At 43.8% G+C, this 18,999-nt stretch overlaps 1 protein-coding gene across 1 annotated transcript in view; it reads right to left on the reverse strand.

The window, feature by feature from the left end:
• The window catches only part of LOC138473115 (solute carrier family 2, facilitated glucose transporter member 9-like), a 369,925-nt gene that overhangs the window by 89,116 nt on the left and 261,810 nt on the right, over nt 1-18,999 (reverse strand). The window contains exon 9 of the mRNA XM_069611639.1: nt 11,451-11,552. Coding sequence (XP_069467740.1) covers nt 11,451-11,552 — 102 coding nt within the window. The remainder of the gene's footprint in view (nt 1-11,450; nt 11,553-18,999) is intronic.

Below are 18,999 nucleotides of genomic sequence, written 5' to 3' on the forward strand. Positions count from 1 at the left end.
CAGTGTCGCTGAGAATATATGTTTGTACCCGATTTCAAAAGATGGGATTTAGAGGTGACAAAGTCATATAATAGAGGAGTATAGTTCACGGACAAAGCTGTGTCCTGGTGAAATTTTTGGCCTATTTTCTCGATCTTTGGTCCATCAATCCGCAGGCGATTTCCTCCCGCGTTGACAGAGATAGAGGGTTTAAATAGGCTACAGTTTGATTGCCACTCTACGATACAGGATAGACGCAGAAGATTGTGATCGCTAGATGGCATCTCAGTTATTGTCAGGGTTGTATCCTCCTCTAGTAAGTTGCATGAGACCCAGAAATAGTCAATTATTGAATGTGCCTTTTGATTTGACCAGGTTGGTCGTGGTGGTTGATCACCTGGGACATGTCCATTAACCATCATGCAATTGCGGTTTCCGAGAGAGAGACTCCAATGATGACTCCTTGTCAAAAGATCGTCAACTGGCAAACGTTTGTAATTTCCAGCGCTGGGATCATAGCCGAACCAGGAGCAGTTCAAATCACCAGCACATATTATTGTCAAGTTTTTGTGAATCAAAAGTGTCTCATCGATGATTTTTGTGACCGCATCTATGAAGGTCTTTGTGCTTATTTTACTTGGATTCCAATATCCATTTAGGACTAGTAAATGATTTCTTGCAGAAGTTCTTGTTTCAGCAGTTTTTAGTAGTGCTCCTTGTACAAATGGATTCGGATTAAATGAGTCCACGAGACTCCACCAAGAATTGATTTTAATCAACATCAGGAGCCCGGATGATGGGCGTCCCATCGGGTTTTGGATGGCCGGGTTTAATAAAGAGACAAAGCCGTCTCTAATCGGAGGATCGGTTAGCCATGTCTCTTGGAGAGAGATGACGAATACATTGTCCAATTCCAGGTCGCAAGAGTTGAATAGATGGATGAATCTGCGGGTACTCCAGGATAAGAATTCCCGTTTGCATTCAACAGGGATGACTGATGGCTAGCGCTGAAATGTAGCAGCGTGTCGTTTCACACTTTTTTGCGCCTCGATGGAAAGTGATCTTGAATTATTTGGAATCGATATTGCTTGACGAAGATCTGCACGTCGTTGTTCATTGCTTCCTTGGGGGCTGCTCCTTGGTCTTGATGGTGACGGATTAGGCCTGAGGGATAATGGTTCGATTGAGATATCGAACCCAAAGACGAGCAGGTCTTCTGTGGCGTTCAGCAGGTTATTTTTGACTGAGGCTGAGGTTATATGTAAAAGAACTTGGTCACAACATTTCTCTGTGACATACTCCACAACTCGAATGTCTTCGGATCGAATGGTACGGAGTGATGGAATACAGGAAAAAAGTTTCATCACATTATGCTGATTCAGATTAAGTTTGCGGTCTTCGTGGTGGACATTTTGTAAACGGAGTTTGCAATTCGGGTTTCCAGAGTCAGATTTTGAAGCAGCATGGACTCGTGAAATAAACCAAGGTTGTTTTTGTTACTGGAATCTTGGTTGTTTGGGGTTCAAGAACCCTGAAGTTTGGTGTCCTTGTTCAGCATCTTTTCTTCTGTAGTCCAGGTTGTTCTGCCAGGGTTCTGATTTGGAACTAGGCAAGAGTGCCGCACCAGCAACTTTGGGATTTGTATGAAGTTGATCAGTTTGCTGGTCGGTAATAGAACCATCTGAATATATTGAGAGATCGCAAAGATCGATCTCTGATCGTGTTGGGTTACTCACAAGACTTTCATGGTCAGACTCCAAACGTTGTCTTTTTTTTGCAGGTGCCACAAGGTTTGGGTGATTGGCCTTTGACGTTTCTTCCAGTGAGATGCCATTTTGGGGCAGAGGGGCTTGCAGTTTAGACCGCAAAATTAAACCTTGTTTGGTTGGAGGTATAATATTTCTGATATATTTTCTTTGCTTCGTTTTCTGTTCACAATTTTTGTTTTTTTTCTCTTTCATGCCTGCCGAAGTGCGGTCAATTGAAACTTTTTTCACAGGTGGTTTTTGAACCGGCTTAGAGGTGATCACTATTGATTTAGCAGGGCCACCAAAAATGCCGAAGGAAACTGTAGGATTCAATGGAATGGCAAATTGAGGTGGACATTTTGGATGGTCCTTTGATGTGGTATTTGAAGTAACCAATTGAGGTATTGTGTCCAGATTAATTATTCTGACTTCGTCAATTGTACTACCAGTGCCTTTTTCAGTATGCTCATGCTCAGAGGGAATAACAGGTAGGTGTGGATTTTTTGCACAATCAAGAGAGGCCATAGAGTCAGGAGCAAGGATTAGAGGTTGTGATGGAGGCTTTACGATGGTATTGACCGCTGGCCTTGGAGGATCCTTAACGAGCGCCAAATTTGAGTTTGTTGTTTGTGTTGAATGGCGCATCCACTTTACAGCTTCAAGAAGGCCATCTGATAGGGAGTCATTTTGGCAATGGTGCCGTGCGGCAAGATCACTTAGCCGCTCTTGCCATCGCAGGGTCTGTTCCGCCTCCCGAGATTGTAAGAAATTGGTCACGGCTTCAAATTTATCCATCTTTTCTTTTAGAGTTACGATTACGGAAGTCTGTTCTTTCAAGGCTTCATGAAGTGATTCATACATTTTTAGGAAGGGTAGCAAAGCAGTGGAAGAAGCAGCCAAAACGTTGTAAATCTGCATCGCTGCAGCGGAAGAGAGACTCGGATTAGATTTAGATCCGGATTTTTCAGCAGTGCTTGACAGAGTTGTTGGCGGAATCAGAGTGGACATCGCTAAAACCAGAAATGTTGACGGCTGGCAGGACATGACTGTCACATGGTGGCTGTGCGACTTTGGTGCGTGAGCTTGCTCTCCTGGATGTAGAGAGAGTGTCTTTGTTGATTATAAGCACGTGTGGTTTTAGTCGAGTCTCTTTCACGCTGAGGCCTCGCAGACCTCCAAGGTTTTCACCTTCGACTAGATTTGCACTAGAGCGAGGAGAGGTCAGTTTTGAATTTCGTGAATTATGTGAATTGTCGCTTGTGAGGAAAGGCAGATTGTCTAGACCAGCATCATATTGAAAGATATTTTGAGTATTCATGATAGAGTTAGTCAGAGGGCGTGGCTGAGGAAGCTTTGGTATGCATGGCCGATCTTGAGGCTCTGTGCAAAGGGGCTGAGGTGAAATGGTGGCATTTTGGTGTTTCTTTGGTAGTTTTTCATTTGCATCGCCTTCTAAGAAGCGAAGGTTGTTTATTTCATGCCCACTACGGCTGACATCTTTTTGGGTCATGGTGTTAGTTTCAATGTCACAACCAATCACAGCTTTGATATTTGGGCACTGAATTTCACGTGTGTGTTGGTCAGTGGTGTACACGCTCTTATTGATGCTCGTGTTTTTGTCACCATCTTGAGAGGCTTCCATTAACTCTGCGTCAGTGAAATTAAAGGGAGAGAAAAATTCATCAGCTGTTGCTGAGGTTAGCAGATTAGGATCAGTTCGTTTACAGTTAGCTACCAAAGACAGACCCGATAGGCTTACAGGTACATGAGGTAGATAAGTCAGCATTAGTGGGTTACATGGAGGAAGGGTTTTGGAGTGCATTGAATTGTTATTTGGCGCGAAGATTGATTCGCGCTCATCAAAGACTTCAGCGGGAGCTGCAGCCTCTGCACAGGCGGATGTATTCAGCTCACCAGTTCTGGCGAGCCGACAAGTGATTAATTCTGGAAGTAGTGGGGCCTGATCAGGAGCAGTGTCACTGCTACCGGGTAAGGAAAGGTTATTCATCTCATCCCCGTCAACTATTCGCTTGGATGTTATAGGGATAGATGTTGGGGTGCGCGATGGTGAGGAAAGGGGGGGGGGGAGAGTTGACAACACACGTTTCCAATGATAAGATGGACCTTGAAGCTGAGACTGATGATGTGTCAGACAATGCGTCAGTAGGGGAAGCTAGTTCGATAGGATGTCGAACACGTTTAGAAGCGCTTACCTTTACAGTCTCAAGAAGTGAGTTGGCTTTTAAGGCAGTCCAGGGGTTTTGCATCCGGCGCTGTTGGATGGTTTTTCTGCGCGTGTGTGGTCCTTCATTTCCTGTTTGTGCAGTCATTATGAATAGGTCGCTGCCGGATGTGGATTAACGCGCTCTCCACACGTGAGCTGAAGATTTACGAGCTCTGATCTCCGAAAAAACTTGGAATGTTAGTGCACGAATGGTAGTTCCGTAAAGGAGTTCGTAGCTGCAGCTCCTCGCCGGCTGATTTTCTATCTACAATGGAGGAACGTAGAGTAACTTTGGGCACGACTCCGTATGGCGCTCAGAGGGGATCAAAGAGGCAATTCCTCTGCAGTCTTCCCGGATGTAGTTTGCGCGCCACCAGCGCCAAACAGCCGCTCAACAGCCCTGTCGGGCTTAATGCCGCAAGGGTGGTAGCCTGTGTCTTTTCAGTAAGCCCTCGCTCACGTGACCAGCACACGTGACGAACGTGGCCCCGCCTCGTCCAGGAAGCGAGGTGCAGCAGGGATGCCGGCAAGAGCTTAGGAGAAGCTCGCAATGCCGGGTGAAAGATCGCAGATTTAGAAGTGAAACAGCAGTTCCTTTAGGTAAGCGGCGCACAGGGCGGGCGGCAGCCTGTGTCTTTTCAGTAAGCCCTCGCTCACGTGACCAGCACACGTGACGAACGTGGCCCTGCCTCCTCCAGGAAGCGAGGTGCAGCAGGGATGCCGGCAAGAGCTTAGGAGAAGCTTGCAATGCCGGGTGAAAGATTGCAGCTTTAGAAGTGAAACAGCAGTTCCTTTAGGTTAGCACGTAATACATATTCTTAGTAGTTCAAAAGCTCCCCAAGAAGTCTATTCTAGGAATTCAGGGGCTCAGGCTAGTAAGTAGACCAAAATCACCATTTCGGGAGGGTTGTTCCAAGTGCGGAAAGTTTCACAGCAAAGTAAAAAGTAGGGCAGAAATGTTTGGCGAGCCCAGGTGCCTAATTAGATCAGTGGCTTCAAGGCATGTTCATACAGGAAGAGAGAAGGCTGGTGAAGTCAACGCTAAACAAAAGCCTTGCGCTTAGAAGGTTAATGTCAGTTCTAGGTGGAAAAAAGAACAGAAATGTATGACTTTCTGGTTAACCAGTAGGTAGTGTGAGGGAGCTATGAGGCCAAAAGGGATGGAAATTAAATTAGGATGCAGATGTAGTAGTTTTGCTGGTTAGTGCATAACGTAATGGACATGGGAATGTGTAATTGCAAGATCATACAGGCCTCAAGTGCAGCCTTTTACCACTGAAATGTTGCCTGTGGTATTTGGCGCTGTCGAACAAACAAAACATGGTCACAGTGCAACTAGGAATGCAGTCCCACAAACAGGCTAATTCCAAAATGTATTGAAACACTGAAAAGCAGCCGAATGTCAGGAAAAAACAACCGAAGAACATACTAGAAAATCCAATCATTTTTAGGGTGCAGTGTAATACAATGTGAACATTTTAGCCATGCCACTTTATTTCACTTGCCACACGCCACTACGCCCCTCAGGGTTTACTTTAGTACTATAATATCTGTGCCTCTTTCACAGGTAGCGTTATAGGTTAACTCCCCCTAACCCCTGCACCATCCACCATTTTCCTCCTTTAAACTCCACACCTTCATGCTACGATCCTACTGCTGCTCAGAAAGACCGAAAAGAGGACTGCTTCATTTACTGTTTATATCAGTTTCCTGTGGAACTCCTTCTGCATTACTCTGGGAATGTAAGCATTTTCCTTGGGCGTCCAGGTGCCTGATTCTCCAGGGCCAATTTCTCCCTCACACAGCAAGCTTTTTGGATCATAGACTGCTTACAAACTATCAACCTTTTGCAGGTTTGTTATGGCCCGCTAACATCCTTGAAACGATAGTTACGTTCCATCGCCAAATCTTTTTGGGAGAACATCAACTGCTTGACATGTTTCAATCAGGAATTTGGGTCTGGTTGCGGTGCGGAGACTACACTTCTGGCTGTTTGGGATGACCTCTTAAGATCAGAAGACATAGGCAACCTCCATCTTCTGGTCATGCAAGACTTCTCGGCGGCTTTCGATAGTCGATTTTGATATACCAATATCCTGATTGACTGAAGGTGCCCAAGTATCTGAAGATTCCCTAAAATGGTTCATATCCTTTCTATCAAAACGGACTCCACAGGTAAAAATGGGAGCCTATCACTCTAGTGCTCTCCCTGTTGTGTTCAACGGGGCTCCACCCTCTCACCTTTGTTATTTTACATTTTTGTTTGTCCCGAGTATCCTTTCAAAATTCGGTCTAGGTTATCACTGCAATGCTGCAGATACACAGATGTCAGGATGAATAATTCTCCAGGCTCTATTAAACGAATATTAGACTGTACTGAAGATATCAAAAGTTGCATGCTGGCAACAGATTGCAGCTAAACTCCACAAAAACAATTTATTTTTTTCGACGCCAAACACCTTCTGGCAGATTCACACATCTTTCCTGTCTAGCTTTATTCGACCTGCCTATTGCCTTTGCAACCAAAGTAAAAAAAGATTGAAATATTGGCTGCATTTGGCACTCAAATCTGGATCTCAACCTGCAGGTTAGCGAGACACGACTCGGACTCCTGCAACCTATTCTCCCTCTTATTAGAGGTAGAGCGATCATTCGTCGTTGGGGCATTGATAAACTCCAAACGCAACTATTGCAAAGGTATTGTCATGGGAATTCCAGCAAGTCAGATACACAGCCTACAGGTTGCCCAAAAAACAGCTATCTGACTTCTTTTCAATTGGTCTACATCTTCCCCAGTGTCTTCCTTTTGCAGAATACTCCATTGGCTAATTGTACAACAGAGGATCCTCTGCCTTGTCTATATGTGCATTCATGGCTTGTCTCTTATCGATTTTGCTTCTAAAGATCAGTCTTTACTGTCCAGTTTGATCTCTTTCGATCAACCACTCAAAATCTACTGGCAGTAACCACATCCTGCTTTGTAGATTGTTGCGACAGGTGGTTCTTTGCATTTGTCCCTCCCGCTTGGAATTCAATAGCCCCTGATGTTCGAAAACTTGATTCTCTTTCCCTATTCAGGAAGAAGCTCAAAACATACCTTTTGCTTTCATTTTGTAACAATGCAGTTATTTGCTTCTTTTCATTCTTTAACATCTGTCCCTAGATGCAGCTAACGTTTGGTTTCCTCTTGGAGCATTAAGTGCTTTAAAATAAACATATTCAGTCATGTACACATCCTTTGAAACCTTCACTGTCAGCTGCTACCCTTCATCACACCCACACCCCACATTCATCCACCTCATTTACCACCCCACAACACGTAATCCCAACTTTCACGATTGGTCTGACTTTACTGACAACCGCAGCACACCCTAAACAATCAACATTGGTGTTTTTAACCCAGGTACTTCCCATCAAGACTTGAACCCCATATTGAACAGTATACTCACTGCACTCACCATCTCTATGACCTCACCATAGAGAAACGTTACATCTCTGTGCAAAATCGAATCTGGGTGTCATGGTCTGAACAATTTGCAATCCCTCTTACTCTCTGCCACACAGCATCCACCTGCTCACCACACAACTGGACAATCAAATCTCTAAGACGCTGCCTTAGCACCACTCAACAACCACATCTCCCATCACACACATCACTTCATAGTTACACCATCACCCAGGAACTGGAAAAAAATAGCACCCCTCAAAAACTCCATAACCACCAACAAAAATCCTGGCGCAACCATCCACTCCGCTCCATCAAATAAGAAGCCAAGTTCCTTGGAAGAGCCTGGCAAAATAACCCATGTCCTGCCACCAGAACACCCCCAAACACTCCCACAATAAATACAAGATTGTCATATGCAACGCCAAAGCAGCCCACTACCCCCAAGATATTTCATCCACCACCAATCGCATCCAGATTTTTCAGTATCTTCAAGACACTCTCCAAACCACCCGTAACAACTTGCACATCCCCATCCACCTCAGTATGCAACTCTCTCGTGGACTGCTTCAACTCTCAAAAACATATCGGACACCACGTCCTCCCTGCCGCAGTCCCACTCCTACCCCTTACAGCAAAACCCACAACCGCTTGGGACATATTTCACCCCATTGATTAAAACACCCTTTATCACCCTCACAGCAAAGTACAACAGTACACTTCCAGGACAATTCCTGCCCACCCCAAGCCGCATCAAACTGAATCACCGCCCTGGATCCACATTGGCACAACATCCCCTCCCAACTCGCACATGGTACAATCCCCTCTCCACACTCAAAACAAGACAAATCTCACTACTCCTTAAGATACCATCCCTCATCCGTACAATCCCTGAAAACTACTGTCCCATCACTTTCTTGCCACACCCCGCTAGAATCATGGAACACTTCACCACCTGCCAACTCCAACAACACAACCACAAATGACCTCCTCAAACCCTTCCAATTTGGCTTTGACCCAGCCATAGTACTGAGACCGCCACATTTCACATCCTCAATGACCTCCACATCATTACTGGCAAAGGACACGGTCCTCTTACTCCACGACATCTCTGCAGCCTTTGCCATCATTGACAATACCATGCTACTAAACATCCGATCCCAGAGGATGAAACTCTCACACTGGTTATCTCCCTTTGTCACCGACAAGGCACCGTCTCCATGCCCTCCTTTTGTTCAGATCCCATGCCATTCAAGTACAGGTTTCCCAAGGACCTTCTCAGTCTCCCCTCCTCTTTAAGCTATATTTGTAATCCCTTGGACAGACCCTTAGCAAACAACGTCCATTTCCACCAATACGAAGGCAACACAAAATGACATCCAAATCTGATCCCCCTCACAAGTCCACACCCTCAAAAGCAGTCTATCCATTATAACTACCTAGCTGGCTACCTATTGCTTCAAACTTAAACCCTCCAGGTTTGTCACACCTGGACCAAATAACTCACTGCAGACAACAACCACAGAAGTCACAAGAATCAATAACTCACAAAAGGCGGGGTTTGATATCATTTTCAGCCCTAGGGACGTCCGCTCATCATATTTAGCACCTCCTCTCTAGCCCTGGCACCCATGACACCAGGTTAGTAGATGTTATGCTATTGGGCTTTTGGGGGTCATAGTCCAGGTCATTGGAGCGAGTAGTGTAGTAAAGAGCTTGGGTGCACTCGGTATGTGTGCAGCCAGGGTGTCGTGTGTAGCTGCATTCTATCCATGGTGTGGGGGTTTTGTAAGATCATTAGAATGTGTGCAGCAAGGCCGGTTGGAAGTGGGTACCTGCATTCTGGCAGCAGTATTTGTGAATGGGATTGTGTGTGCAGCTAGGACAATTTTCGTGGGGTATAGCTGCATTTTATCGTTTGTTGGTGCAGAGGGAAGAGTTAGCATATTGTTGTGTTTATGTGGATTTGAAGGGGACCCTGTTCCTGGCGAGTTTTCAGTGCCTATCGAGGGGATGTTGTCTCCCTTTGGGTTCAGCAATTAGGCTAGATCCTCCCTGTGCCTTGAATGGAGAAGGTTGACTGCTACTCTCTAATTCTGTTTTAATTCTGTTTTATCCTAGGGATAAAGACCTAAAGGCAGATTGCCTTCTGTAGCTGAACTCTGAGGGACTTCCTATTCTATTCCAGATGCTTGTATTCTACAGAAATGTTGCAATTGCGCCTTACACCCTGTTGGATTCAGTCCCCTTATATGCTCACACGTTACTTGCCCATTCCTGCTCGCTCTTTCTCTCGACCCCCTTCTCCTCACTCCCGTCTCCTGTCCCTCCAATGTCTTCCGCTCGTTGTCCTCAAATCACCCTTTGATATTACTGCCCCCACTCTGCTACTTGAACCCTCACCCCACTACGCTACTCCCTCTTCCTACCCACTATTCTCCCACCTCCCACTACTACCACCACCACTTAAAATCACCTTTCATTCAGTATCATACACTCCACAGTCACACTGTGCACTACTATCCTAAACTCAATCGCTACACTAGAAAACACACCCAATACCTCACCTTCTACAGAAATCAACTCCACAATGTGTTTCTCATTTTTTTCCCCACCTGCTGTTCTCTAGGTCCATCCCTTCCACCAACCTCACCAAACAACCTACACGTCCTGCTTCCTTTGAGGTTCCATTATCCTCCTACATCTTGCTGGACTGGGTCTCTGTCCCTCGCCAATCTGGTCCAGTCTTCCCCTCCAAGGACGTGGTACAGGTAGCCAATAGTCAAACTGAGGGTCTAAGCCACAACCACTTCCTCCGTGCAGACCCACTGTGGAGCTGCCATGGAGGCCCAGGAAGAGAAATGTCCAAGTTTGTATTTGAGAACCTCCATCCCTGTTCCCTCAAGGCAAGTCCAGTCCTGGTGGGAGTCAGATCCTCAACTTTTAAATCCATAGGCTTTACCATCAACCCTCACCTTACCTTCACACATCATATAGCTGCCATCACCAAAACCTACAACTACATCTCCCATGCATGATAAAACACATCCTTCCCCCCTTTATGACTTTTGCACGGCAATTCAAGCACTAGTTCTTTCCCGGCTGAACTATGGACTGTTCTACTCCGAGAACTGCCCAACAGCATCTTCACCCTGATGCAAGCCATACAGAATGCAGCAATGAGACTCATGTAGCACCTAAACATTGAAACAGCGTCACTCTTCTTTCCCAACTCTACATACCCAGAGAATTGCTTTTAAAACACTTTGCATTGTATATAAAGCCATCCACCTTACACCCCTACCTCCACAATAAACAAACCCACTAAGCACACAAACACCTGATAAACTAGCCAAGATCTCCTATCCACTTTGAAAAATAACATGCACACACAACAAAACAAAAAAACTTTCACCCAGTGGGTACCCAGAGCCGGGAAGACCCTACCAATGGAGCTTTGGCAGAAAGCCTCCACTCTTGAGGCTATAACAGCTTGTATACCTGTTGCATAATGTAGGACTTATTTACGATAACCGTATGAACCTCTCTGCTCATAACAGCAAAGCTGTCTAACTGCACTATGCACAAATGAAACCCACCAAAAGATTCCCCTTTTTTCCATCAAGTGACAACATTTAATGCATTTCAATCACCTGACATTGACTAACATAACAGGTTATTTAGGGCTTCATTATGTAATGGATATACTACAAAAGGCTGCATGTACTTTACTTAACTTCCTGACAGAGCACATGTTACTCTTGCCGTGGACCTCCTAATTGGCTCCCTATGGCTAAAAAGATACCTGTCTGGCACATGGCGCCTTTCATTAGTCTGATCCAAATTTCCTGGTCCAAAACTGATCACCTCCATTCTATTGAACTCATTGTCAGTAGGACTCTGATTAATTGAAATCTCTAAATACTCATCTGCTCTTTTCATCTTTTTGCAACACTCAGCAAGATGCCCTGTCAGGGGTAAAAGCTGTGCTCCTCAAATATCCTTAACATACCGTCAAGCATCATGAGCACACATTGTTGAAGTATGTTCTTACCTGTAATACAAGAGCCAGCGTGATTCCAGCACAACACATTCCCATGAACGTGAATCCACAAATCATCAGGGGGCGCCTTCCCAGTCGTTCAACTGCAAAACACTGTAAAGGAAATCAAAGTTACTGACACCCTTATGCCTTAGTTTAATCCGTGCATCAACCAGGTTCCGTGGAACATTAGACTTTGTTCACATTGCATCTCCCAATTTATTAACATCTTTTCCAGAAAACGCGAATCTGGAAGCTCCATAAGTTAAGCAGATCCAGTTCAACTTAAGAGTCACACTCCTTCATGTTAGAATGGGCATGCCACCATTTTGCTTTTAGAAGGAATTTTCACAAAGAAATCATCAATACAATGCTTAGTTGTCTGGTACCATTTGGTAGATTGTAAACCAATCTTCTATGGCACATGAACTCTAGCACGATGGGAAGACTTACTCTAGGCCTAACCAGGGAACTACGGGTCACCATTTCAGAACATAAGGAGTGAGAGACAATCTTCTACTGCGGAGTGAAATGGATACAGCATGAACAAGGCTTAGGAGATAGAAGCACCATCCCAGCACACGGATTGTTCTCATCTTTTTTCTCCTGTGCTGTGGTGTGGTTGGTTGGTTGCTGTCAGGGTTCGGGCTCAAAGCATCCTATTCCACCAGACAATGCCAGCCCCAGATTTCTGGATTGGCATAATCCACGCCCCTTTTCTACGCTGTGAGAAGAGCTGGGGGCTGTCCGCTTTGGGACCACTGAGAAGGTGAGAGATATTACAACAATAGCAAAGAAATACTAAATGTCACTAATCACAACAGGTAACTTATGTATCAAGTCATTGAATCTGGAAATGATCAAGCTATAAAGTGAGTTAATGAACCATATGTCCAATTCTGTCGCAACAAGATACCGTCAAGCAACAACATTACACATTCAGTTTGTTCTTTTTCTTCCCTTAGGTTATATGTCTTATTTTTGTTCTACATAATCATTTGCCTATAAAGAGGCTCTGAAGAAAGCCCATGCAGCAGCTAACATCCGCTGAGTGTGAAACACTTTTTAGCCATTACCTATGGAAAGGAAGGTAGAGTCAGCAGGACGATTTTCGAATCCCTATATATATTTTTTTTTTAAACAATGTTAACTGGACTCCTCGTCCAGAGACCAGTTATAATTTTGACATTGTCAAAACATCCGTTTTTAGAAAGTTTCATGATTGGGTTAAAAATGATAACCACTTGATGAAGCTTAGCAACTATAGTGCTGTTGCACAGGTAATTCATAGATACCTGAAACCAAAGCCTTATCTCCTTTTGAGTCCTAGCCCTGCAATGTTGCATTTTATGCTGAGACTGAGAATTAACTTAGTCCCATTATTAACAAAGGTCTGCAAATGGGCATTCCAAAAGAAAAGAGGCTATGTCGGATGTGCAAATCTCTTGATCACCTGGAGTCTGAAAGGAACGTGAGGACAAAATGTAGTGCTCTTGGGTCAGTATGCATGGGTCTCTTTGGTAACAGGGTGTACAGCTATGAATCTATTAGATCAGACTCGTTCTGGGACTACTGCCTAAATTCCTACTCAAACCAAAATTCACATTGCACTTTTCTCAGCTTGGAAAATAGTGGGAAAGCACCTGGTAGCGGGAAACTATCGGCAATATGTAGTGGCTGTTTTTGACATGAATGAGCAGGTTAGCTGCAGATCACTCAGTAGTATAGATAATTCCACTATTCCCATTTATTATGTGTTCTTAAACTAATTGGTGTACTTTTTAAATCTATTTCTAGTGATGAATATTTTTTTCATGTTTTAGACGATAAAGCCTCAAGGAAATGGGTAACCGCTCATCCACATTTAAGTGAAATCGATCATGAAGTCTGCTAGAAGGTAATCTTGTTAGGCTGTAATAACGGATGTCATAATTGTATTGTGTTTTAACAGATCTATGACATTGTATTACACTAATGAGTTGTTAAAGTTCTAATTGAACTATAAACAAATAAATAAAATAAATAAAAAATGTAACTAATCACAACAGGTACTTTATGTATCAAGTCACTTAATCTGGAAATGAACAAGCTAAAGTTAGTTAATGAACCAGATTATGTCCAATTCTGTCACAAGATACCGTCAAACAACAACATTACACATTAATCAATGTGTTATTTTTCTTCCCTCGGGTCATATGCATTTTATTTTATTTCTACATAATCATTTGCCTAGAAAGAGGCTCCGAAGAAGCCCATGCAGCAGCTAACATTCATTAAGTGCAAAACACTTTTAAGCCATTTAGCGATTGATCCATTGTAGCTACTATATGAAGTCAAAAAGGGAGTGATTAGTATACACTACAATCCCAATATATCAATTCATGATCATGCCATTTAATTCTGCATTTGTAGCTACTATGCAATGTAAGAAATGGACTGTTCAGTGTCAACTATTACACAAATAATACATTGATTCTTAATTAGTCAATTGAATTTGTAAACCATGGATCAAATATATGATACTTCGGAAGAAAGGAATAGTCAACATCTGTACATTGCACACATTAGAATGAATATGATAATGCGTAATTTGTGATTAAAATGTGTTACTAATAATTGTTACTGCACAGATTACGCTAAAAAATATATATGTGTGTTTTTAAAGAATAAATATGCTTCATCCAGAGTTGTAGGGGAATATTAGCTTTCATTTTTCAACAGGTTACCACTTGCAAGAAACAACTTCTGGGAGCAACCGACTTGCAAGTTTTGTTTTAACTAGAATAGCCTTTGTGGCACAATAGAGAACAGGAAGCTATGTACCAACTCTGCTAGATTACGATGAATCCCCCCTGCTCGCTCCAATTTATATTGCACACATCTACTATGAATCCCCCCTGCTCGCTCCAAATTATATTGCACACATCTTAAGTGCTCATCTGCCTTCTGTTCCTTTGCCATCCATCTTAATATTTTCCAAACTCTGTACTTTTCTCTCGGTCCTCTGGCGCGCAGTTTTCCCCCTTACACCTGGATCTGCGGGTCCAGTGTGCAAACATTGGCCCGGAGGCGAGGCTGTCAAAACACAGAGGAAAGACCCTCATGGCTTATTAGGACTACTTTGGCCTTCATCTACTTTGGCACAAATGTTAACTGCATCTTCCCAATCCAACCGCTCAATATAAATTCAATTCTTTTAAAAGCAGAGGGGTCATGTTCTTGCCTTTTCATTCAAATAGTTTTCAAAAAAAAATCTTCGTACTTTGAGTTACTGTTTTCCAAAACAGCCTCGTATATATTTTTGCAGAATGAAAAATAGCACGACACCCTGCACGTTTAAATTTTTAAGCAAATTGACATCACCATGGGTCGGTCCGATCAACACGCCGGAGTACTGACAGTGAGCCAAATTTGCGTATCACAATCTGACTTTTCACGACAAATTATTTAAGCAGTACCTGGTGATGAATGGTTCACAGGAATACCAGCAAATGATGTATTTAAAATCCTGTAAGCAGGTAACATGGTTTAAACATGCTAACTGCACAGTGCAATAGTCCGACTGGGTCACAGAACCATCCCACGCTATTCTGGTGCTCTGGCCCTTTGAGCATTGACGTTTTGACTAGTCCGTGCCAATTTCTTTCCGTCCTGCAATCAATGTTTGCAATATTGTTCAATGCTTAAACGCCACGTGATCCGAGTGCAAGTGGAATTGTACAGACCCACAATGCTGGTAGTCCTCGGGCGCAGCATAGTTCCCTGCACCAAATTTGGCAACACAAAGCCGCTGACAAGACTGAGCGCGCAACACTTCCAGCACCAACTTTTGCTTCCCGCTGGAAAAAGGATAAACAGCTTTGAGCAAAAGCAGCAAAAAATATTGACAGCAGAACAAATGCTTGTAATTTTATAACCAATCTCATGGCGTCCATTGGGTGCCGTTCCCGTCTCCACTCAGGACCAATCAGACTGACAGAGCTATGAGTCTTCCTGAGTGAATGTGAGCTTCACGTTGTAAAACCTTCCCTTCTTCGCCACTTCAAGCAATCTTATTACCACGAGCAAGGAGGTGGCGGAAGCCGTGGCCTACTTAACTGCATGGCAATACAGCGAGAATAATGAAGACGGAGGCAAGTCGGGGAGCCAGAGCGGACGGAGGCAAGGAGACTGCAGAGGCAAAGTCGTCATGTCTTGAGCCAGTTATGTTTATTAAAGGAAAGCCATGCTGTGAAATGCAGCTCTTGGGATACAGTGGCCTACATTAGTCTCCCTAATTGTCAAAAATCTAATTTAGTGTCTATAGCTCAATCCGGCCCAGGGTTAAAAATATGGCAAAAATGCAGGGCGATAAATCCAGGCTACTGTGGTAACTCTCGAGCTAAGTGAGTTGATAAAACAAGGGGGCCTGGAGTCGATGGAGGAGGCAGGGAACAAGAAGGGAGGGAGGGGTTGCGAAAGGGAAGCTACTGATTAAAGGGCACTCTTTATTAGTGTTTATGGAAGAGAAGGCATCCTATTTCTCACTGTAATAAAGATACATTTTCGTTTCCTTTGTGGTTTTTGCTGGGAGGAAAAACTAATTGCGAGTTCTAAATCACCAGCCAGATAATAACCGCCGACTCTAGTAGGACCACAATGAAAAGCTCTGCCCATAAGTTCTGTCAGCACTCCTTGCTAACCATTAACCCTAGAGTTTATTTAATGCTGGTGATAAAAGCCAATGAAAGGATCACAGGCTTTGTAGCCAGTGGAGAAACGGGGAGAACAGCACATTAACCTGTATGTGGCCATTTACTCGACCACTAGTGTGGACGCAAAAAAGGCCAGTTTGCTTACCTACGCATACAGTACTACAAAAGGGTATTCAGAGCATGACACTACAATAACTTAAGACCCACAAAGCCGGTGCTAGGTGCGCCAGCAAAGTTATAGGAAAAATTAGCTATTATTGTTAGGATATGCCAGGATTTGCCATTATCTGCCATCATGGTCCTCAAGAGGTCCTGGGGATCCTTTAAGAGTTTAACAACACAAATAATGACTGCTAAGAGGTATACCTAGGGGACAATAACCACCTGTGGACACTAAGGAAAGGGCATCTCAAGTCTCATGCACTTTAATTGTATAAAGGTAGCACTACTTTAACTTTTGGGTCAGCAGTGTGACCAAGACGCCATCAAAATGAATTTGAAATGAAAGTTGGCCTACCAGAGCATTTTCACCCAACCTGCGCTACTTCAAAGCAGTGCATGGAGGGAGCCGAGAGTCCCCTACGTATCCCTGTCCCTACACCTCCACCAGAGATAGAATTCTAGTTTTAGAAGACCAAAAGTACGAGGACACAACTGCCCCCTCTTCAAAACCCTATCCTTCACATCACATCACTGATTGCTTGAGTAGGATGAGCCAAGAACATAGAATAGCACATCGTCACAGAACAGCGACAAAGCAAGAATCATCCGTATACCCGACGTTACATCCTGGTGGTGATGACCCCTACGGAAGTTATTTATTTGATTTATTAGAGTTTTTATAAAGGCACAGCAGCTTCCCATCACTTCCAAAGCACAAGGGGGAGGAACGGGCGCTTTGATCTTTCACAGGTTTTGGAGACATCAGATAAGTGTAGTGCCGGTAAAGGAATATGAAAAGACCATAGTATAAAACATTAGTACATAAACAGATCTACCAGAGCATAGTGACATGCAGGACTGCATAGACCCAATACAAGGAGATCATAAGCAATTGATTGGCCAAGCATTTCGGTGTGGGAGCAGCAAGACAATGAGTTTGCTAAAATGGGTCAAAGGTCAATGGGGATATTTGTCAGGGGGACAGACAGGTTCATAGTGACAGTGGGTGTCTAGGCACAAGATGTACGGATTCTCTGAAAGTTTTCAGTTTTTTGCAGAAGTGAAGGCTATTGTCTGTGGGCTGAATGGCCACTGCAAGACTGTTCCAGGGGGAGGTTTCCCACAACCCACACAGTTCTGCTTCAAGTTTTTTTTTCCTGAAGGCAACCACAACTAGAGATTGAGCCTGCTCTTAGCGGTCTGGCACAAAAGGTTTTTTTTTCATTCTCTGCTTAAAATAGATTGGTCCATGGACCCAAAAGGCTCTGCTGAGAAGACAGAGGATTCTGAAGTCAATAAGTGCCTTAACTGGGAGGCGATGTAGTGTGAGTAGCGCCAGCATGATGTGATTCATGGGTTAGGTCCCCAGGATGAGTTTGAAGCTTTATTCTTCATAGATTGAAATTGCAAGAAGTTGCTGGGGACACCCAACAGGAGGTTATTGCAATAGTCAAGCCACAAGAGAACCATGCAGATATTGCTTCAACTCATGTTCAGTAGTGGAAGGATGCATTTTAAAACCTGAAGCTCGTTATGTCTGAACCCCTCCCCGACACCATGTGACTAACTTAATAAAATGACCGGACCGGAGCCGTGCAGCATTTTGAACACCAACTCACTGACTCCTGGCTATGGATGGCAAGTATGCAGGAGGGTGACTGGCCATACCAAGCCCCATAACAACAGCGACGAGGTCTGTGAAAACCCATGTGCTGCCTGGACATGTTGAGCACATGCTGAGGGGAGTACCGCCATGCAGGAGCACTCGCATCCAGTCAGCTCAATCTACTTTTCAGGCTTCAGAGGATGGCAAAATACGTAGGTTTCAACTGTGCATTAAAGAATTTACAGTACAGCAGGGAAAGCATCGCACTCGCGCAGCATCCCATACTCTGGGCACTCGTTACCTCAAACATGCAAACAAACATCCTGAGCAGCATGCCCGGGAGACAAGAAAGATAGATACATTACAACTAAGCATTAATTGTGGCACAATGAAATCAAGGGCAACTTTATCTCCTATGGTCAAACATTTATCCACAGTACACAAGCTTTTAGGCACAAGGATTTTGTCAAGTGACCAAGGATCGAGATGGAACGTCCTATAATGATCGTAACAGACAGCGGCAGACAAAAATACACTATAACTGCAACTTTCGAAAAAGCTAAATATATAGCCAGAAATGGATGCTTATTGTACTCTAAATGCTTTTTGGATGTTGTCTGCATTGTGAATTTGAGATGTTTAAGCACAGACTAAATCAGTGACTCACCCCCTGAAGTGTGCCTGAATAATGAGTCTAGCAAATATTGTATAGAATTGCAGAAAAACAATTTGTTAATCCTATTCTTTCTTATTTAGGGTCACTGCTCAAAGTGTTACACTTGTGGAACCCCCTGTTTTAATTATTTATTTTTTAAGAGGCCTGAACAAGAAAGCCTGTCACTCCAGAAACAAAGACCCACATGGCACTGGCCACAGCCCAAGAGCTTCAGTTTATAAAAAAAGAAATATTTTATTTTTTTTAGTTTTATTTATTAGGGGTAGCAAGGCAGGCCACAGGGGTAGCAACGGAGCACACGGGGGGTCACAGTTGCGACCCCTGGTAAGCACCAAATAACATCCATGCTAAGAAGCCAGGTAAAGAGGTTTATCGGTGTATTCATGATTTTTGCACTGTTAATGGCTCCGTATTGCCCCCAAT

Source organism: Ambystoma mexicanum, chromosome 8 (assembly GCF_040938575.1).
Source record: "Ambystoma mexicanum isolate Mex_15411 chromosome 8, UKY_AmexF1_1, whole genome shotgun sequence".
NCBI lineage: Eukaryota > Metazoa > Chordata > Amphibia > Caudata > Ambystomatidae > Ambystoma > Ambystoma mexicanum.